The sequence below is a fragment of the Ursus americanus genome, chromosome 18 (genome assembly GCF_024610735.1).
Source record: "Ursus americanus isolate L20-20 chromosome 18, mUrsAme1.1.p, whole genome shotgun sequence".
NCBI classification, from domain to species: Eukaryota; Metazoa; Chordata; class Mammalia; order Carnivora; family Ursidae; genus Ursus; species Ursus americanus.
Genome location: NC_142144.1, coordinates 58,992,580 through 59,015,666, shown reverse-complemented (window position 1 = coordinate 59,015,666; position 23,087 = coordinate 58,992,580). Strand labels below are relative to the sequence as shown.

Below are 23,087 nucleotides of genomic sequence, written 5' to 3'. Positions count from 1 at the left end.
ACTCTGGGCTTGATCCCATCACACAGAGATCATGACCTGAACCCAAACCAAGAGTTGGATGCTTAACAGACCGAGCCACCCAGGCACTCCTGAAGTTATTTCTAAAGAAAAAGTTAGAAAAGATAATATCAACAAATATAAGAATAAACCCGCCAAGCTTTGTGTTTTTCTTTAACACAGATTACACTCCTTCATTGATTTAACTTTCTCCTAAAGCAGGAATGGAGGGCTTGGCAGTACGGAAGAAAGAAGGGAACAGTTATGTTTAGCCACGTGGAAAGACTTCGACAATTTTTGTCTTTCCATTATTGTAAGACACAGAACGGTTCTTTCCCAAGGTATTGAGTAGTTTTTATTTTCATTAAAGATGTAAATCTTTACAAAAAATTTATACATCTATTATTTTATTTCTGCTTAAAACTTACACAATCATTTGCCTATCTTTTGTTGTAGGACAGAGCCTTTTCTTTGAGTAAAGGTTGGAGTCCTGCATTTCCTCTTTGGCATAAACCACACCTACAATATAGCATCTACTACTTTCAGTTTCTGTTTCTTTAAAGTAGAGTGAGAGTTAAACACTTGAAGTAATATGAGCTGGCATCCTAGATTTTACAAATCCCTCTACCCCCTAATTTTTTATTTTGCATTTCCCACACTTCATTTGACATCCCTCTTCCCTTTTTTTCCCCTTCCCTTTTAAAAAAAATCATGTCATCTCTATTGGATCATTCTAAAAGATTCAACTTAAATCTTATAGAAACAATAACATTGTTGTATTCACACTTTATTTAATTATGTCAGGTAGTTGGCACAACTGGCATAAACTGGATTGCAAATAAACACTTGATTGCTAAGCTTGCAATTCACCTGGTACTTAGACATAATAAACACAGTCTACTAGTCTCCACTGTGTTGTGTTTTTTGTAGCAGTGGTGTTTTTCAGAGATAATATATAGTATGTATCCCTCATCTGGTAAATCTGTTAAGTAGAGGGTTATTGGGAGCTTCTACTATAAGTGGGCCAGTAAGACTAGGTAGTTTAGTTTGTTTAATGACTCAATTAGTAATTTCTACTCAATATTACAAAATGAATTTTGAGTCATTCAAGTTAATTTCATTAATATACACCAAGGAACTGATTGGTAGACAGGATTACTCAAAAGGCAAACAAGTGTGAATAAAACCTTCATTTGATTTATGTATGGTATTTGTATACCGGGTTTCTTTTCCATTCATCATTGTTATCTGTTTATATTTGATAATTTTATCAGCCGTGATTCAATTACAGATAATGGCCACTACCCTGGTTAACTTAAGCAGAAAGGGATTTGATACTAGAGCTGTTGAAGGTTGGAGAGCAGGCTCTTGACTGGGTCCCCAGGGACTCATCATGTGGGATGTCTCCCAGAACACCACTGCTGGAGGTCCTGCCAAGGGAACTGCCATTTCTGCTACAAATAGGAAACTGAAGAATCAGAGTCTGGGATCAGAGCACCATGGCTGAAATCTGTGGAGCAGGAAGTTGCTGCTGCATTTGTTTGTTCCATGAACATGCCATCTTAATTATCATACAGAGATCAGGAATAGTGCTAGGACTGTTCTTAGGAGCTAAATTACTTGTGCTGTCTCTGTTCCAGCAAAAAAAATGCCTTATGGTCTCCAATTCTTTCCACACTCTGCCTAGTTCTGAATTCAAGTCTCTTGATTCTTCACTGGAAGAATTTAAATCATATCTGGAATGCCTGTTGCAGTGTAGATTTTAGCTCTTCATACTATCCATTCTCTTGAAGATGCAGTCTCTTCAAGCGTTTATCCTATGACTTGTATTATGCCTAGGATGACTGAAGCTTGGTTTTTTTCTTCCTTCTTTTTTCCCCTTAAAATCCTCTCTCTCTCAGGCTTTGCATTCTTTGTATGGTACTTCTAACTGTGAATGTCCTTCCTTCAGTCATTTTCTGTTTATACAAGAGGAGGACAGAGTCTTTCCCAGCCCTTCATGGCTTCATGTGTTCTCCAATTCTGAGTTCCTGGGGGAGTGATTGAGCTAGTGCAGGTCAATTGCAGTATGAAGGATGGACTGCCTGGACTCATTGCTGTCAGTGGAAGAAATTCTTGAGGGGAGAGGAGGACGATGGTCTCCATGGGTTGAGGGGTGGGGGCTTTTTGTGAATGGTCTCATTACAAGGGCTAAGATATAATTGATTCTCATTATTTGTGGTAGTTATGTTCCATAAAGTCACTGAAAATACTGAATTAGTGAATACTGAACTATTGCTCTGAGGGGAAATACAGGGTTAGATTCTTTTGAGGCTTTGATCAAAAAGCCTTGTTTTATGTGTATTTCTGTTTTAAAGACACCTTATTTAATATGTAATTCTTGATTCATTAATATTGAACTCATGCCAGCAGCACAATAACTGATGCCTAAAGTTATGTCACAAAGTATGTTTGTGATAGGGCATATCACACAAGGGCTTTCTTGCACTTAGGAACTTGGGGGCAGTTTTAAGTAGCTAAATCACCAATAAGAGCACAAAAATGCAAAAACCACTGGCACTAAATAGACCGCAAAACTGTATTTTTGCCTTGTTTGACTTCTGCTGAAGGAATGTGCCTTTTGGGTGATTCAAATATTTCAACACTGTGCATGTCTGTGAATGACCATAACATGCCACAGTTATTGGTTTGGGGGTTAAAGATAAATTTTAGAAAATAGGTGAATTTGCCAATTCTGAATCCAGGAATAACGAGGATGACGGTATACGTGGAGTGAGGGTGAGGAGAGCATTAAAAAATAACACTGTTGGTTGGTAGGGAGTGTTACCAGGAAAGGCTTCATAATGTAGTCTACATGTGAGATAAACTTTGAAAGATGGGTTTTACTAGAACTGACTGAGGAAAGGCCAAGGAAATAGTGCAGTAGTTAAAAATATGAGTGTTAGAATCTTGGATTAGGTTCAAATCTCATCCTTAGCTCTTGTTATGGGACCTTGTACAAGCATTTTAATCTTCATCATCTCCATCATTGGTGAAATAAAGGCATTCGTGGTCATTTTCAGTGGAGCAATTAGGCTTATTTATTTATTTATTTATTCATTTTTGAGCTATTAGGTTTAAATAAGAGGGTACACATTAATGTACTTTGTAGAAATGAAGCTCACAGGAAGTACTCAGTCATACATATGACACATATGTCTATATATAGTACATTGAAGGAGGGAAATAACTTGGCACCATTGGGAGCTTTGGTTAGAATGAAGCAAAGGTTTCAGGCAGGCCAAGGGGATCTTTGAGGCTGGGGAAGAAGGCAGGAGCTAGACCATGGAGGTAGCTTCCATGCTGAAATGGTACTGAGCTACTGAGGGATTTAAAATAAGGATGGCATCGGGCGCCTGGGTGGCTCAGTTGGTTAAGCATCTGCCTTCGGGTCATGATCTCGGGGTCCTGAGATCGAGCCCCCCATCCAGCTCCCTGCTTAGTGGAGAGTCTGCTTCTCCCCCTCTCTCTGCCCCCCCCATGCTCACTCTCTTTCTCTCTCAAATAAATAAATAAAAAATCTTAAAATGAAATAAGGATGGCATGATCAGTTTTGTGTTGAGAGAATTTGTTCTGGGGACCCCTGGGTGGTTCAGTCTGTTAAGTATCTTCCTTTGGCCCAGGTCATGATCTGCGGGTCCTGGGATTGAGTCTCATGTCAGACTTCCTGCTCAGCAGGGTGTCTAATTCTCCCTCTTCCTCTGCCCCTCCCCTTCCTCTGCCCCTCTTCCTCTGCCCCTCATGTGCTCATGCCCTCCCTCTAAAATAAATAAATAAAAAATGTTAAAAAAAAGAAAGTTCTGTGTTTTTTTGAGGATGTATAGAAGAGAATTGAAGAGGTTGAACTAAAGGTGAGTAAATCAGCAAAGACTATTGGAGTAGTTTAGAAAAGAAAGGACCAAAGTTTGATTTAGGATAGTAACTTTGGGAATAGAGACTAGGGAATGGATATAAAAGATGTTCAGGAAGTCAAATAGACAATATTTGGTACCCACATGGAGGTGGAGAGGCAGGGTTGAAAATGGAATTCTGGAATTCTGATGCGGACCTTACATTGGAGGGCAGGGCTTGTGTAGGCGATGCTCTCCTTTTCTCCTTCCCCCGCTGCCCTTTACCCTGTTAAAGGGTTGGATTCTGCTGTTCTTGTTCTCAAGGCTGTGGTGGTGTTCTGTGCTTCCCTTTTTTGCAGTACCTGGCCTGTGGTATTAGAGCCATCTGTATAGTTGTTCCCTCTTGTGCGTGTAAGCTCTTTGAGGATTAGTGCTGGTCAGTGCTGGCCAGAAAAAGGCAAGCAGGACTGTGGATGGATTGAATGAACCAAGATTGGGACTGTTGGGTAGAGAAGCAGATTTTGGAGGAAAGATTCCTTTTTATCCCTGTTAACTTTTGGATTCAGTTTTGTCCCTATTGAGTTTGAGGATCATCTCCAGATGGCTCTGCCTCGTAGGTACTTAGGTTTACTGGACTTGGATTCAGGGGAGACAGGTCCTTGTGTTGTATTTCTGAGGCACTGGTAAGGGTAGTTGGGTAAAATTTCCCATGGTGTCTGTGTCTGGTGAAAAGGAAAGGAAAGACAACCACAGAAATAATCTTGTAGTATACCAGTAGTGAAGGGTTTGGCTCTGGAGGAGCACAGAAAGGAGTTCAGGGTGGAGGGTGGAGTAAACCATAATAGAGTGAGTGGAGGATGGTGTATGTGTGTCATTGTCCCCCTACCTCCCCCCTTGCCTCCCCTCCCCCCCGCCAGTCTGCTGAAGCTGTACTAGGGGAAGGCTTATCCAGTTTTAAATGCTGCAAAGAACTACTGGGTATTTACCCCAAAGATACAGACCTAGTGAAGAGAAGGGCCATATGCACCCCAATGTTCATAGCGGCATTGTCCACAATAGCTAAATCATGGAAGGAGCCGAGATGCCCTTCAACAGATGACTGGATTAAGAAGATGTGGTCCATTTATACAATGGAATATTACTCAGCCATCAAAAAGAACGATTTCTCAACATTTGCTGCAACATGGACGGGACTGGAGGAGATAATGCTAAGTGAAATAAGTCAAGCAGAGAAAGACAATTATCATATGGTTTCACTCATTTATGGAACATAAGAAGTAGGAAGATCGGTAGGGGAAGAAAGGGAAGAAGAAAGGGGGGGCGTAAAGAGAAGGGGGAATGAACCATGAGAGACTATGGACTGTGAGAAACAAACTGAGGGCTTCGGGGGGGGTGGGGGAATGGGATAGGCTGGTGATGGGTATTAAGGAGGGCACGTATTGCATGGTGCACTGGGTGTTATATGCAGCTAATGAATCATTAAACTTTACATCAGAAACCAGGGATGTACTGTATGGTGACTAACATAATATAATAAAAAAATATTATTAAAAAATAAATAAAAGAACAAGAAAAAAAATAAATGCTGCAAAGAAACTGATAAGAGAACTAAAGACAACATATAGCATATAGCAGTTAGAAAGTCACTGGCAGACTTTTCCAGAGTGATTTCAATGCACTGGTGGATGGAGATGTCAGATTGCAGTGGGACTGATGATTGAATAAATGAAGTGGACAAAATGAGTGTAGGTTATTCTCTGTTGGGGTTTGTCTATGAGGGGTTGGAGAGAGAAGGCTGTGGCTGGAGTCTTCCTAGGTGGGGGGGGATGGTATACGGAGAACCTTTAAAAATTACATGGGAAGGGCACCTGAATGGCTTAGTGGGTCTGGTGGCCAAATCTTGGTTTCGGCTCAGGTCCTGATCTTGTGGTTGTCAGATTCTCTCTCCCTCTGTCCCCCCCTACCCACCCCATGCACACACACTTGTGCTCTCTCTCTTTCAAATAAATACATAATATCTTTTAAAAAAAATTACATGGGAGAGATCTGAGCATGTGTATAAGCAGTGGGGAAGAAGGTAATAGAAGGGATTTAATTTGAAATTTTTTTTTTAAAGCCAACATCTGTGTGCTTACTGTATAGCCTGACGGTGTGCTAGACTCTTTTTTTTTTTTTTTTAAGATTTTATTTATTTATGTGACAGAGAGACCGCCAGCGAGAGAGGGAACACAGCAGGGGAGTGGGAGAGGAAGAAGCAGGCTCCCAGTGGAGGAGCCCGATGTGGGACTCGATCCCGGAACGCCAGGATCACGCCCTGAGCCAAAGGCAGACGCTTAACAACTGTGCTACCCGGGCGCCCCTAGACTCTTATACTTAGTTGTTTACTGAGTCCCTATCACAGTGCTGTAGGGGGAGGAGTGGTATCCCGTTATACTGATGGGGAAACAGAGGTCTAGTTTAAGTAACTTTCCAGAGGTCATGTAGTCATTAAATGCGGGAGACAGGGATTAGAATCCAGTTCTGAGGGCACCTGGCTGGTTCACTCTGTAGGGCATACAACTCTCAATCTGAGGGTCATGAGTTCAAGCCCCACGTAGGCATAATGCCTACTTAAAAAACAAACAACCCAGTTCCATCTGGCCCTAAGGTATGGTCTTGCCTCTACCTGGCTGCCTCTTAAGTGAGAGAGTCACGATTTGAGAGAAATATACAAGGTGATTTACTTCAACTTGCATTGTAATAGTAATTGTTTTTAAAGATTTATTTATTTATTTTAGAGAGAGGAATGGGGAGAGAGAGAGAGAGAGGGAGTGAGTGGGAGGAGTAGAGGGAGAGAGAATCCCCAGCAGACTCTCTGCTGAGCACGGAGCCCAATGGCACCATCTCATGACCCTGAGTTCCCGACCTGAGCTGAAATCAAGAGTCAGACGCTTAACCACTTGAGCCACCCAGGCGCCCCAATAGTAATTTTTAATAAAATGTCATTCTGTTTGGTTGAGATTACCATTGTGATGTAAATTTTGGTTAAGCGCTAGAAAGCCAAGTAACTGTCATCAGCTATAGTGATCTTTTGTTTAGTGCTTCAGCCTAAGAATTTCGGCACGGACTAATTAATCAACATGGTTGTGGTCATTCTGTTGTTAGAGATGAATGGAAACTTTATCCCAAGGGAAAGGATAGTAGGATTTCTAACAATTTGGTGGTTATTGTGTTGCAAATGATATGATTGAATATAGAGTCTGTCTCCCCCCAACCCTCACCTCCCATTTTCTAATAGTTGCCTATTTAGTGGAATCTGACTATTGTTAAAGGAACTCCGACATTTTGCCATCAAAACTGCAAGTTGAAAAGAATAAGGCAGGCAGTTAGAAGAAGTCTGAGTATTGAATCTAAAAGGCTCAGTGTTCTAGTTTATGCCTTTTAAATGAGGACATTCTCCGGCACCTGGGTGGCTCAGTTGGTTGAGCTGAGTTGACTCTTGGTTTCTGCTCTCGTGATCTCAGGGGCATGAGATGGAGCCCTGAGTGGGGCTCCCTGCTCGGTAGGAGTCTATTTGAGATTCTCTCCCTTGCTTTCTCCCTCCCCTTCTGCCCCTTCCCTTGCTCACACTTGCACACGCATAGTGTCTTTAATGAGTAAATAAAATCTTTAAATGAGGACATTCTCAGGTTTAGAACAATATAGATATGTGTCTACATACATATAAAACACGAAGACTCTTTATTCTAGTTGTTGCATTGTTCTTTTATAATATTCTTTTTTAAATTTAATTAAGCTCTACGCCCAATGTGGGGCTTGAACTCAGGACCCCAAGATCAGGAGGTGTATGTTCTACTGACTGAGCCAGCAAGGCACCCATTGTGTTACTGCTCTTTTAATCTTATTTTTTTCTGCTTTGTTACATTATTCTATTGCTTTTCTGTGAAAATTTCTGGTGACCAGTTGTTGATGCATATAGTTTTTATTCATATGTATGATGTTCTTTTTATTCTGTAATAGTCCCTTATTCCCAACCTCTACCTCACCCTCCTCCTTTCCTATTGGCATTTGGAATGAAGACTCTCTTACATTCCGGATTTGGCACATTGCTTTCCTGTGGTGGTATTTACTTTGTTCCTCTGGCCCCTTATTTCTTGACAACTGGTGGTTAGACTTAATGGTTTAATGGCTTGGTTTAGATTCAGATTTGCTTTTTTTAGGTAAAAACAATCGGTGATGCTATATATTTTCCGTTGCTTCAAGTCGTATCTGCCTGTTTCGGTGATAATGAGTCTGACTCCTCCATTATAAAGCTTCCTGTTAACTTGTCACCTCATGATTTTAGCATCCTATTGATGACGTTACCCTAGATTATTTATTAGGGATTGTAAAAAAATAGTGATCATATAATTCTGTTATTTTCACTACATTTATTAGTTGGAATTTTTCTATAAAGAAGAACTTTCTGCTATCAATACTTTGCTTACCCTAAAATACCATTTGTTCCGAAAAAGGCAAGATAAGGGCTTGGGGTTCCTTCTCTTTATTTATAAATTTTTAGAGTAATGTGTTGATATATTCCAATGGTGATTAGTGCTTTTTTTTTTAAAGGAATATTCTATTCTTACAGATTTAATAATATTTTTTATTGTATTTACTTCACTATGGACTCATAGTTTCTTATTTTACTTAATTGATTATAGTTCATTACTATCATTTATTTTGATGCTTAATTTCCACCAGATTTAGCCAATGGAAGCCCGTTCACGTTGGCTTTTATGTCCTTTAGACATGTTCCCCTTTGTTTTTTGAGTGTTTCCTTACTTTCTGGCACACAACAAGACGTTCTTGGTTTGCCTTGCACTTTTTCTTCCCCTGTCCTGGAATCAGTCCAAGAAGCCCTGGTTCCTTTCAGTGGATGATGGTATTTAGAAACCAAGATTTGAGAGCGCATTGGCACTATGGTATTACAGCTCCCAAGGCCTCTCAGTGGGCAGAGCTAAGGAAGTATCTGTACATTTACAGGGACATGTACGTACACACATTAACACATCTACCCCCACACATACATACACACTGCGAGCTATACCAGTGCTCCCAAATTCCAGTCTATTACCACTTGTCAACTCGAGTTTCCTCCCCCTCCATATCTGTAGATTCCTTTCTCCAGCCGGGAGAACTTGGCTCCCATTTTTGGCCAGTATGTGTCCTGTCTCCTGTAGTTGCTGCTGCTGTGTTTGCAGGGTGTTCTCTTCATCCACTCAGGCTCTGACAGCCTGCCTGGGGCCACTGTGACTGTTCTCTCCAAAGTTCCCATATACTTTTGACATGACTCTCAGTAGTTGTTGTTGTTTTCTTAACTTTTTATTTGGAAATAAATTCAGACTTACAGAAAATTTACCAAGAAAGAGAACAAGATGTTCCCCATACCCTTCATACAGATTTCCTAAATGTTATAGTTGCTCTATGCTTATTATTAATTTGTTCCTTGTGTGTGTGTGTGTAATGTTTTCTGAACCATTTGAAAGTAACTTGTAGATGTAATGCACCACTAACTGTAAACATATCATTATATCTTCCTAAAAACAAGGACATTCTCTAACTACAGTATAGTTATCAAGATCAGAAAATTAATTTTGACACAACACTATTATCTGATCTGCAGATCTTATTCAAATTCATCATTTATCCCCATGATATTCTTTGTAGCATAAGAAAAGAGAAAAAAATTTTGTGTTTTGGTCCAGGATCCAAGGATCACATATTTCATTAGTCTTTTTAAAATCTGGAACTATTTTTTATCTTTTGCCTTTCATGACCTTGACATTTTTGAAGAGTACAAACCTCTTATTTATAAGAATGTCACTTAATTTGGCCTTTCCTGATGTTTCCTCATGATTAGATTTAGGTTATTTAATTTTGGTAGAATAGCCATATAAGTGATGTTATATCCTTCTTAGTATATCTTATCGGGAGGCACATGATATCTAATTTTCTTAGTAGTGATGTTCGTTTTGAAGTGATACGTATCCTCAGTAGTCTTTGATAGCTTGCTTCCTTTCTGGAACAACATGTTATAGTCACATCTTACACATTTCTCGTCCCAGACCTGGAACCAGCCTTTTCTTCAAAGATCTCTGGTTCTTTTTATTTAGATGTAGTATTCAGAGACCATAATTTTAGTACAATGTGTAATTTTTGCTACTGTCTTGTCATTGTTTCCATACCTTTTTAAGTGGGCAGTACTAGGAGATAAACATTTTAAGAGAAAAAAAAATCTTGAGTTCATATCGCTGTTTCAAATTCTAGTGAAAGATTAAGTTTTTATGTAATCAAAGGATTTTATATTGGTATCTCTTTATAATGAAAATCTTGATCCCTAATGACATTAGCATTATTACTTATTTGCTGTATCTTATAATATACTTGTAATAGTTAAAAAAGACCCAACACCAATATTACTACTAACAATTTAACAAATAAATGCAATTTATATATATTTTAAAAATTGTTCATTATCCCAAAATATATCCTGTTAGAATCTACAACCTAAATACTGTGATTCAGTTCTTTTCCTTGTGTGTTATACCATTTGACTTATTATACAGTTAGTTTGTTTTTCAGTTTTTAGGCCTGGCTTTTTTTTTTCTTTTTAATTTTGCAAACCATTTATATGATTTCAGAGTTAAAACTACATATAGGGCTACACTCAAAAAAGTTTTGCTTCCTTACATGTCTCTTCTTTTCCTTTTAGGTTAGTAACCATTTTTATGGGCTTGATCTTGCTTCCTATGTAAAAAGTAGAATATGATAAGTTCTCTTCTACATTGTACTTTTTTAATTTAACAGTGTAATTTGGAAATCACTCCAGATCTGTATTTAGAGATCTTTCTCGTTCTTTTTATGTTGCCTGTACTGTGTTGTTAGAAGTAACACACTGATTCAACCAGACCCCTATTGATGGATGCTTATGGAAGTGTAAGAGATAGTGGAAGGAAAACCAAGAAATGACATATGTAATTAATATCTGACTGGGTGCATTTGAAAAATTGATGCAAGACTGAAGTGGACATATAAGTTAGATGTTATATGCTGTAAGATTTAGTGCTGGGAAGAAGTTTGGAGTTTGCAACTGGAATTAATTACACTGTGAGCATTTCACGTAAGGAAAATTGCTTCTCCTGACCCACTGAAATCTAGACCTGGCTGTAGTCTGACCCAGGAAAGAAATGTCATGCCGAGTGGGGCCAAGAGTGAATATTTGGCAATTTTAATGGTTCCAGCACCCTCTTCTGCATACTTAAGTCTGAGGAGATGACAGCCTGAGTGCTCCAGTATCTGTTAATCTTGCCAGATCTTTGGTGAACAAGAAAAGGAGAGGAAGCCTTGCTCAGTTTGCCCAGGAGGATAACTCTGCCTGTTCCCGTCCACCAAGGGTGTAAGAGGGGTGTGATCAGGACTGTGATTTGGCTGGTATAGATTGTTGGAGAGAATTTACATGTTTAGTTGGATCACTTCTTTTTTGGGAACCTTCTCCTGGGACCCATATTATTGTCTGTGTAATAAAAGAAACTTTTTCACAGATTCATTTGTTGCCTTGGTTCTCCTGTCCCAGAACTATCTCCCTGAGTCCACCTTCCCATTCTTACTTCTGGTCTCTGTAGGTTGGTAGAGCAAGGTGGACTGTTGATTTGAATGGGACCAAGATGATTAAAGAAGAGCTGCCTGGGTCTCTGGGAGAGGACTGAGGCCTGGTTCAGGCAAAAAAAAAAAAAGAAAAAAAAAATAGGCTGAGGGCTTTTCTTTGCTGTCTTGCTTTCCATTTTAGAGCTCCAGGCCTGTGAAGTCCTGGGATGACAGAAAAAGGCAGACTGACTTTAAAGGTAGATGTACTGGGGGCGCCTGGGTGGCTCAGTCGTTAAGCATCTGCCTTCCGGCTCAGGGCGTGATCCTGGCGTTCTGGGATCGAGCCCCACATCAGGGTCCTCTGCTGGGAGCCTGCTTCTTCCTCTCCTACTCCCCCTGCTTGTGTTCCCTCTCCCACTGGCTGTCTCTCTCTCTGTCAAATAAATACATAAAATCTTTAAAAAAAAACAAAGACAGATGTCCTTGTTGTGGTTCAATTCCTGGATAGACTTGCTAATGGCTAATATGGCATTTTTAGGGTGTTCTGCCACTTTTCCACCCATATGAGAAAGATGAAGGAGTTAGATAGAAGGTCAGAGTATTACAGGCTTTACTCTTGGTGAAGCTGGGCTTGGAGAATGTGGTAGTCTACCATGGTCCCATCAGTCTGATCCCTGATGCCTGTATTAATTTGCAGTATTACAGGCTTTACTATTGGTGAAGCTGGGCTTGGAGAATGTGGTAGTCTACCATGGCCCCATCAGTCTGATCCCTGATGCCTGTATTAATTTGCTAGGGTTGCCGTAACAAATCGCCATAAACTTAGATGGCTTGAAATGAGAGAAGTTGATTCTCTCACGGTTCTAGAGGTAGAAAGCCAAAATGAAAGTGTCAGCATGGCCATGATCTGGGGAAGATCTGTGCCTTTGTCTTGGCTTCGTGTATTTGCTGGCATTCCTTGGTTTGCAGCTGTGTGACTCCAGTCTGCCTCCATCTTCACATGGTATTCTTCCCTCTTTTTCTGTCTCTTTTCCTTTTATAAGGACACTGGTCGTATTGGACTAGGTGTTGAACATGATCTCATCTTAACTTGCTTACATCTGCAAAACCCGTGCTTCCAAATTAGGTCACATTCACCCATATTAGGGGTTAGGTTTTAACACATCTTTTGGGGGTACGCAATTCAACTCATAACAATGCCTGACTGAGCACTGTGTAAGTAAAAGCTTATAGTTGGCTCACTGTGAGACCAAACTGGGTGAGCTGCAGTGTTGGGATGGAAATGCCAGCCTTCCAGCTACCTCAGGCAATGCCCAAGCCCTGCCTCTGGTGGACTTGGCACTTGGGAACTGAAGTAGAGCAGGGTAGTCATACCTGTTCCTTCTGGGCCTTGACTGCTCAGTTTCTTCTAGAATCTCACTGTAGGGAAGGAGGAGTGAGTGAGGACCGGAAAGGATGGCCTCCAGGGTTCCATTGGGTCCACGTGAGGAACCATGGGGGGTGTTCTCTTCTAACACTGGCATAGCTAGTAATCGTGCCTTGGTTCATTTTCTTTTTAGCGTGATGCATTGTCTGCTTAAGTGATGAGTGCTTTATCTCCCAGGGTTGCACTTTATAGTCGATCCTTAAGTGTTCCCTTCAGAAGCAGTTAGCAGTACAGACCAGTTCTGTGGCAGGCATTATCTAAGAAACTAGTACTCCTAAGATGAGAATCACCTGTTTTTACATTTTCCAAGGAAATTGCTTAAATAGAAATACAGGTGTACACAGGAAAGCTGTATAGGATGCAGATTTATATTTAGCAGCAGAGCGTCGGCTTCAATTTCTTTTTTATTGCCAGATAAAGATACATGATGAAAATAAGAAGAGCAGATCTTTTTCCTTCATGATAAAGTAAAACTTTTCAGAAAAGAAGCTTGGGAGAGTTATATAAGTATGAATTAGTGTTACACTTTTCTTCACTTGCTGAAAAAGATCTTTAGCTCATTAAAAAATTCTTGAGGTGGCTATTTGGTTTAGGTGGTCTAAAAAAACATTGAAGGCTAGCTCTGTAGAAGCAAAAGAACAAAGTTGTCATCACAGCTATTGTTGTCACTCACTTTGGGGACTCAGTCTCTGAGAGGTGTAGCATTAAAAAAATGATTATTGCATTACCTTCAGCTGAAAATCATAAGTATATTTTCTCCAAAGTATAACAGTTTTTTCTCTGAGTAGGAAACATTGCAAGAGCATTTTAAACCTACTTTTCTGTTTGGTTCAGAGAAATAAAGGTAAAAGAGGAAGAAGAGTGACTGGGAATTTGATTAGAGTAGCTATTAGGTTTAATAGTGATAAATGTGGATTAGGAAAAACTCAAGGAACGGTAAACATAGAAACTACCTTTTAAGGGTAAAGAACATAAGGAGGCAACCCAAAAATGAAAGGAAAATGATTATTAATGTCCAAAAATAATTAAAAAAATGAAACTTAACACTTTTTTTTGCCTGTCATATTGGCAAAGACCTGGGTGGTGGGATTAACATTAAATTTTTAGAAATTTTAGCATATTTCAAATTTTATGATGATCATATATTAACTTTATAGATTGAAAAGGGTGTGAAACATAAGTTAACTAGGTCTTTAGTAAATATACCTGATTCGTAGGTAGAGCTAGGTTTGTGTTACCAGCGAACAGTGACACTAGGAGGAAGCAAAGTATGTTTCACAGGCAAGTTAACAAACTAGGTCAAGGGCAGATATTTAATTCTGATTGCTGCTAATTTGCTGCATATCTTAACAGTCTCATTGCTTCATTTTCTTGTCAGAGCCATTGTTCTGTATTTTAGACCAAAAATCTTGACTTGTCTGTTTCTCTCACTTCTATCAGGAAATTTTGTTGTGAATGTATCTGTAATCTGACCACTTCTCATTGCCCACCTGTGGTCCAAGCCACCATTTTATTTTGCCTGGATGGTGTACATTGCCTCTGTGCTTCCAGCCTTGTCTTTGATACAACAGCAGAATGATGAGCCTACTCACTGCTCGGCTTAAAGTCCTCTGGAGAGTTACCTGAGAAAACACTGTCGTCTTCTTGAATGGAAACGCATGTTAGAGTATCAAGAATGGAAATGTACAAGAAGGGGAAGAGCCCCAGATTACTTCCCCCAAACTCGTTTTCTCCCTGTCTCCCCTCTCTCCACTCTCTCTTGCTTTATGACTTCCAGTCACACTCTCACATCCTTGCTATTCTTCGAAGAGCCCAGGAGGCTCCTTGCTGTTGCCTTAGTCCAAAATGCTTTTGTTTCAGTTATCTGCATGATTTATTCCCTCCTTCAGGCATCTGAAATGCCTTCCCTCACCTACCCTGTATAAAATAGCTACTCCTTGGTTTCTTCTTCAGAGTGCTTATGACTTATTGTTCGCTTCACTCCACTCCTGTTAGGTTTCTCTTCATTCCCTCTTGAATGCCTACTCAGCACTTAGGCATTCAGTAACTGTTGAGTGACTGGCTGGATTTTGAGTTTCTTTTCTAGTGGCTTTTTCCTCTGCTGGAGAGCTATGCATGCCACCCTTGTTCTTTGGCCAGGGAAAAGTAAGTCTGCCTTCCAGGTACCAGTGTTTCTACAAAGGTAATCTGGGAGCTTCTCTACCCGTCAAGCAAGTGAGTCTGTTTTCTAAGTAACCTTTCTATGTGTGAGATCAGTGCTTTCCTTTTTCCTGCATTTGGTATCATTTTGTCTAACTACTTTAACATTTTGGCATTTATTTCTTCATTCAGTTAGCAAATAGTTATTATAGCAAATGTTATGAATGAGGCTGGATCCCAGACTGGAAATGAGGGCTTGAAGAGAGAGCCTGCTTTTCCCTTGAGGAGTTTAGAGTTCAGTGTATGGTCAGAAGTGCCAGCCATTGGGATAGACAACTACTATGAGGAATGCAGAGAGGGAAGTCAAAACACACAGGCTGGTTCACCTAGGCCTGCTTGAGAAGGATTGAGAATCTTAACAGTGGCCAGGAGTTTGCTAGGTGAGGAGACAGGTAAAGGCTGCCCTGATGGGAGGGAATGATTTAGGCAGACACACACAGACCTCTACTTGTTTAGAGAAGCACAAATCAGTGAGTGTTGTTGGAGCTTAAAGTATAATGCCGGCTGTGGTGATGTAAGGCCATGATAATTATGTAAAGGTTTGATCTAGGTGCTTCTAAAGGGTTACATGTGTCTTGTGTAGAGGTTAGACTTTCGTCCTGCAGCACAGGATTTGGGCATGCGCATCTGTATAGGTGTGAAGAGAAGTGGGTGGGGAGGTGGCCTGGAAGGTTTTTTTCTTTTGCATGCCTCATCCCTGAGGCAAAGAGAATATAGAATAACACCTAGTGTTTATCACATCCTATGCTCTCCTTAATGCCCATCACCTAGTTACCCCACTGGGTGTTACACACAGCTGATGAATTATTGAACTCTACATCTGAAACCAATGATGTAATATATATTGGCTAATTGAATTTAAATAAAAAAAGAATATAGAGTATTTTCTGTCATGTATTAATATATCTATATCCATGCACACTATTTTCTCCTTTATATTTAAGTTCTTAGTGGATGGCAGGGTTAATTTGATTCTCCTCACATGTACTTTGTGAGATGGATGCTTATTTAAACCGTTAATGAATGATGATCACTTCTTTATCTGTAACCCCGATCTGTTTTAACCTCTTATTATCCCATAACGTGCTTTCATCTTTATCTATTCCATCTCTTCCCAATTTTTCTTTTTGTCAGGCAAATTAAATTTATTAAAAAAAAGAGAGCGAGAGCTTTGTTCTGAGAGTATTTGTTGTTTGGGTTGTCAGATGCCAGGCACTGCTGTTGCTTCTGGAAGTGGGGTGGGCATGGGATCCTTTCTGGTGCAGGCAGCCCAGTGCTTCTTACTGTCTTTGCATTCTGTGTGTATTAGGTGTTCAGTACGTATTGAGGGAATCATCCTGGTTGTTGTCAGCAAGATTAAGTTCATATTTTTGTCGCACAGCCTACTGCCTACTTTTCTACTTTGATATTCTGTTATCTTTCCTTTCTAAGCTCCAGGCAAACTAAACTCTATCGTTACAATATTTCCCGATATTTTCACTTCTTGGAATGCTCTTTCTCTTATCTGGCAACCCCCTACACCTTCTAATAAGTCTTAACTCTGAAGTCATTTCTGAGTAATTTAGGTGGAGTTAGTTACCCCTGCCTGTGTACAGTTTTGTATTGAAGTCTGTTCCGCCTCTAGATAGTGAGTTTGGATGGTGAAGATAAATCTTACCCTTTTCTCTGTCTCCAGTACTTTAGCCTGGTGCTTGGTAGTTTTGCTGAATGGGTAGTTTGTAAATTATTGTAGGAAAGCTTATTATGACACCTAAAAAGTCTGTGCTGGGGATGTTGAGCATTGTCCATTCACTGCTCATCCTAGGTTAGGCCCTTATGCAGGTGTGTGTATGAGAGAGTCTGTTTCAGAACTGGTACATAGGAACAATACGTTTTGTAAACTTGCAAAGTTAGAAAATTCATTCTTACTACGAAGGATGTTGAGGAGGTAAGCAATACAATCAGGTCAGTATTTGCCAGGAATAGGAACTTGGAAGGAGGAATGACTAGAGGCAGGTTCTTTTTCCAGGAGTCTAGGGAAAGATGAGGAAGTCTTCCTGATGGGTGGTAAAGGGAATGGTAAAACTAGAAGAGAAGAGTTTCTCCTGGGGGTGGGGTGCTTACATGTTATTTGGGAGAAATGACCACCAACCTTAAGCACACAATAATAATTCAGTGCTGATGACTGCATCATCTCCTCTGCAGAGACTGCCCCAGCCATCATGGAGGTGGCCGAGGTGGAGAGTCCTTTGAACCCCAGCTGTAAGATCATGACCTTCAGACCCTCCATGGAGGAGTTCCGGGAGTTCAACAAATACCTCGCATACATGGAGTCTAAAGGAGCCCATCGAGCAGGTCTTGCAAAGGTGATTATTCTCACATCCTTTAAAACCAAAAACACTTGGCCTTTCTTTTGTGCTCTTAGTCTTTGTGGTATGGGAAATTGTTTATTCCAGAGGAAGATATTTGCAAGATTTGTTTTCATTAATCCATGCAGAGCATTTGATTTCTTCAAAGAATTATTGTCTTATTTTTCTTTTAACTATTTATGATAGGTGGTGTTCTAGGCCTTTTTTTTTTTTTTTTTTTAAACAAAACACGTGTGGCTTCTAGAAACCAAAGAGATCCATGTGTGGGCTTCAGAAAGAGGTGAGCATATTCATGGCTTTCATCACTTTCTCATAAAGGACTGTTATTAACCGAAGCTTAACTGTTCCCCTCCCCTCCCTCCCTTTTTCTCCTCTTTTCCTTCTATTGTTTCTTTCTCTCTTTCCCCTTTTACAAATATAACAGATTTATTGAGATGTAATTCACATAAAATACAATTTGGGCACTTAAAATGTACAGTTCAGTGGTATCCATTGGCAGTCATTCCCTGTTCCCTGCTATCCCCTCAATTGTAGGTGACCACTAATCTATTTTCTTTCTCTGTAGATTTGCTTATTCTGTTTTCTTTTCAATTACTTGCTTATTAAGTGTGGAGAGTGCCTACTACATACCAGGTATTATGCCAGGTGCTAGGGTGTGTAGAGGGGAGATGGGATAGTAAAGACCACATTTCTGTCCCTGTTGAGTTTATATTCTAGTGACATCTTGTTAGGGTGGTGAGATAAGGACATTTAAGCAGAGACCCAAAGGATATAAAGAAACCAACTTTTTCAAGATGTGGGGACCGAAAGAATAGCAAGTCCAGAGGCCTAGAGGCTGACCTGAGCTTCATGTATGGGAGGAATAGGAAGGTGGTCTGTGAAGTTGGGGCTCAGTGCACAGGAAGGGGTTGGTAAGTAAGGTATAAGAGCCCTGGAAGGGGCCAGATCATACCAAGCTTGTCTGGTGTTAGTAAGGATTGGGGGTTTTATTCTAAGTGTAGTGGGAAGCATTGATGCACTTAAAGCAAAGGAGGAAAGGACATGGTGGCTATTTGGTGTTTGTTATTTTTGTGACATTATTTATTTATTTTTAAAGCTATTTATTTGAAAGAGAGTGCATGCGTGCACACGAGTCGGGGGTGGGCAGAGGGAGAGAGAGAATCCTCAAGCAGACTTCCTGCTGAGCAAGGAGCCACATGCGGGGCTTGATCCCAGAACCCTGAGATCATGACCTGAGCTGAAATCAGAAGTCAGTCTCTTAACCCACTGAACCACACAGGCACCCGATGACATTGTTTTGAAAGTGTCACAGGGGCTCCTACATGACGAATGAATATCGTGGGGAGACAGAGTGGAAACAGGAGTCCTGTCAGGGGTAGCTGTGATATGCTTAGGGTCACAGTATGGTGCTGAAGATTGCACTGCAGGTTTGCACCCATAGACCCAAAGTTAGAACTTTGAAAGAGAGATGATCTATATAATTCATCCTTTGATCACACCCTGAGATGGATTATCTATTCCTTATATAATGGAAATACATTTCTTTTTTCTTAAATGTTTTTTAAAAAGATTTTATTTATTTATTTTAGAGATAGAGCACGTGTGAGTAAGGGGAGGAGCAGAGAGAGAGGAACAAACAGACTCCGTGCTGAACACAGAGTCTGACATGGGGCTCCATCCCATGACCCTGAGATCATGACCCAAGCTGAAATCAAGAGTTGGATGATTAACCAGCTGAGCCACCCAGGTGTCCCTGGAAATATATTTCAATTAAAAATTTACCTCATAAGAGGCTAGGGGGTGAGGGAGGGAAAAAAGTTCCCGCAGAAGAATAGGTTTTATTGCACTTACTTCATTTTATTATTCTAAATGTTAAGCTTGTAATCTGGGTTTCTGTAGATTTGTCACCATCACCTCATAAATTCATGTGCCCTGCCAGAGCTTGCTCGACTGTGGCTGAGTCATCTTGGAATTCCCATCTCCAAGGGGAGGTCCAGTAGCATTAAGAGCAGACATCAGAGGAGAAAACTCCCAGAACTGCAGGGGTTGGTTGGTATTCAAGTCCTCCTGTGTCTGGATGCTCCTGCTTATAACCCAATTCGTGGATTGTGCTGGTGTCTATCCCCTGAGGTCTGTCATTTTGTTGTGTATGGTTCAAGTCCTTCCTAGAAAAGGTTTAAAATTTTGGGGATATTAAGTTGAGTGAAAGTTTATTAGGTATGGGTGAGAGACAGAAAAGGAAGATAAAGAGGAAACAAGGAGAAAAGTAAAGAGATTTATAATGAATTTCTCGGGTGACGAATCCTTAGTTTAACCTATTTATTAGTTTTTAAAGAGCCCACTTTTGGAACCTCAACCCTTCAGATTATCTTTGATCTGGAGAAAAACCATCCCTGTAACTGCCCCCTTTGAGAAAATCATTCCTGAGTTGAAGAGAATATAATTTCAGAATTAGTTGACACATATAATTTTGATCATAAACTGGCAGTGGGTTAGCAGGCTTTGGGCTTTATTTGAGTGGAGGAATGTTGGGGGTGACTGGTTGTCCCCTTCTCTGGGCTTTGAATGCAGCCCTTTGTCTTGGTCTTCTCCCCTTTTGTTCCTTGAAAACATAGATTTTACTGTGTTCCACTGAGATTAGGGAGTGTGCCGTGGTAGGTTAGCACGTTTAGTAACATGAGAAGGGGAAGCAGTACACACCCTCCCAAGGGTACACCTGTGCCGCTGCTGGCGTTCTGTAACAGGGTGAAATTAATGAGAACCACAATTAGTTTTCTGAATGTGGCACAAAACACACCTGAGTCTAGACTTTTTTTTTTTTTTTTTGAGTGAGATTTATTGACAAAGTTGGAGATGCTCATTTATTCAGTCTTGTGATAATTTGCTCTTGCTTCTACTTGGAATACAGTGACCTGTTCTTTTGTTTTTTTTTGTGGGTTTTTTGGGCCATTTTTGTTATATTTTACACCAAGTCATGTAAAGTCAGTTTCACCTACTTGCCTTTTTTTCCCTGGAAGTTGCAGCAAGAGCAAATGTGTAAAATTGGACAAAATCAAGTTGTAAAAATCAAAACTGTATTAATGCTGCTAGTTTGCTTTGAGGGCAAGCCCTGGGGACAGAGCCACCCGTGAGATTCTTTGTTAATGCACCATTTAATGAATTGGTCTTAATTTATGATTTGGAGAGAATGGTTGAGTAGTTCCAGTAGTAGTGACTTTGGCCTTAGATTACAGTCTGTTTTGGTTTTTCTTTTATCAACATTTTTTAGATTTATACTTTAGATTTAACTTCTATTTCCATAGTGAGAGATTTGACACTCGGACTTTCTATCTAAAATGTGGTTGTCAAGTTGGGAAAGTAAAGAATGAGAGTCTCTTTAAATGTAAAACTTACATTGTTTTTGTGGAGAAAGATGATGATGAACCTTTATTACATATGAAGTGGGTGAAATTATTCCACAACAGTAATCTGGACATAGACTATCCTGGGCCATAGGTTATGCACATTACATAGTTTTGTGAATAGCCTGGAGAGTATAGACAGTGAACTCTGACCTCAAGGTGTGAAGAAAGATTGTAAGATGCACTGCTCTTCCTCTTACTCCTTCTTCCTCAGTAGGTAGATGGTGATAATAGCAACTTACTGCAAGATAAGTAGTGCAAATGCAGATTTCAGTCAGAAATTTTCTTTTGAGTATAGGGCGCAGGCTGGAAATGGGGCAATGGTGATATAAAATAAAATGTGTGTTTTTGTTTTGATATAATAATCAAGAAGGTAAACTTTAGGAGGAATGGGTTTCTTTCAGTTAGAGTCATTGAATGTAAAAGTTTAACTTTGAAATCTTTCAAAGTCCTAATAAGTATCTTGTGCTTCCATTTCCTGCCATTTCCTATGTAAGAAAATCTGATGCCTTGAGATTTAAAATTACAGTCCAAAAATAAGATTTTTGTTATAGACCTGAACTTACAAATTTTTAAAGTTCTGTCTGAACACTTTTTATGAAAAGTAAATGAACACATACATGAAATATTTATAAAGATAATGTTCAGTTTTTGTAAATATATAGTATTTGTTGCTTCTCTAAATTTAGAAAAGAAAATTGCTACAAAGCTTTTTATCACAAGTCAGGAAAATATTTTTTTAAATTTTTAATTATTTTATTTTATTTATTTTTTTATTATTAATATATAATGTATTATTTGTTTCGGGGGTACAGGTCTGTGATTCATCAGTCTTACACAATACACAGCACTCACCACAGCACATACCCTCCCCAGTGTCCATCACCCAGCCACCCCATTACCCCCACCCTCTCCCTTCCAGCAGCCCTCAGTTTGTTTCCTGAGATTAAGAGTCTCTTATGGTTTGTCTCCCTCTCTGGTTTTGTATTGTTTCATTTTTTCCTCTCTTCCCCTATGGTCCTCTGCCTTGTTTTTCAAATTCCACATATCAGTGAGATCATATGATAATTGTCTTTCTCTGATTGACTTACTTTGCTTAGCATAATACCCTCTGGTTTCATCTGTGTCGTTGCAAATGGCAAGATTTCATTTTTGATGGTTGCATAATATTCCATTGTGTGTGTGTGTGTGTGTGCGCGCGCGCGCGTGTGTGTGTGTATATATATGTATATGTATATGTATATGTATATACCACATCATCTTTATCCACTCATCTGTTGAAGGACATCTGGGCTCTTTTCATAGTTTGGTTATTGTGGACATTGCTGCTATAAACATGGGGTGCAGGTTCCCCTTAGGATTACTGCATTTGTATATTTGGGGTAAATACCCAATAGTGCAATTGCTGGGTCATAGGGTAGCTCTATTTTCAACTCTGAGGAACCTCCATACTGTTTTCCAGAGTGGCTGCACCAGCTTGCATTCCCACCAACAGTGTAGGAAGGTTCCCCTTTCTCTGCATCCTTGCCAACATCAAGACAGGAAAGTATTAAACTCAAAATATAATACTAATTTTGATTGTAGATGTATTTGTTTCTAAACAAGAGCCTGAATCAAACCATGTTTTATTTTTTTGAATTACTTGCCCTTATTTCTGATGAAGAACAAGTTTGTATTTACAACCCTTTCCCCTTTCAGTATGTTAAGAAGACAGTTTGGTGTGTTTATCCACATTCATTTGTTAATGATTGTCCATATTTGTTTAAAGTACTGAGTATGTGTTTTAAATAGCATATATATAATAGGATTGTGTCTACTCTCATTTTAAACTAACATACCTTGGAGGAAATGAAATGTGAACTATCTCCATATTGCTGATGAAAATTAAATTAACTTGAGACTTGACAGCTCACTTTTGATTTTTTTTTTTTTTTTGGAGTCAATTCTGTCTTTTACCAGCTATGTACATTGGACAAATCACTCATTCTCCTGACCCTGAGTTTTCTCATCTGATGAAGCTTGACCTAGACCTTTCACAAAAGCTAGTTGCAGGTACATTGTATATGTGAATATGAAAGACAGAACCTTAAAACTCTTAGAATATAAAATAGAGTGCCTCTATGCCCCAGAGTAGGAAAAAAAAAATATTTTTTTAACCAAAGATCAAAGCAGTCCCATAAAGGCAAAAATGAATAAATTGGATTATGTTAAGATTAAGGATTTATGTTTATGAAAAGATACC

The 23,087-nt window shown here is 39.6% G+C and overlaps 1 protein-coding gene across 4 annotated transcripts in view; it reads left to right on the top strand.

The window, feature by feature from the left end:
- The window catches only part of KDM4C (lysine demethylase 4C), a 436,152-nt gene that overhangs the window by 20,868 nt on the left and 392,197 nt on the right, over nt 1-23,087 (top strand). For all 4 annotated transcript variants that reach the window (XM_045780262.2, XM_087869653.1, XM_087869652.1 and 1 more), the window contains one exon: nt 17,281-17,441. In XM_045780262.2, the coding sequence (XP_045636218.1) occupies nt 17,298-17,441 (144 nt within the window). In that variant the 5' untranslated portion in view covers nt 17,281-17,297. The remainder of the gene's footprint in view (nt 1-17,280; nt 17,442-23,087) is intronic.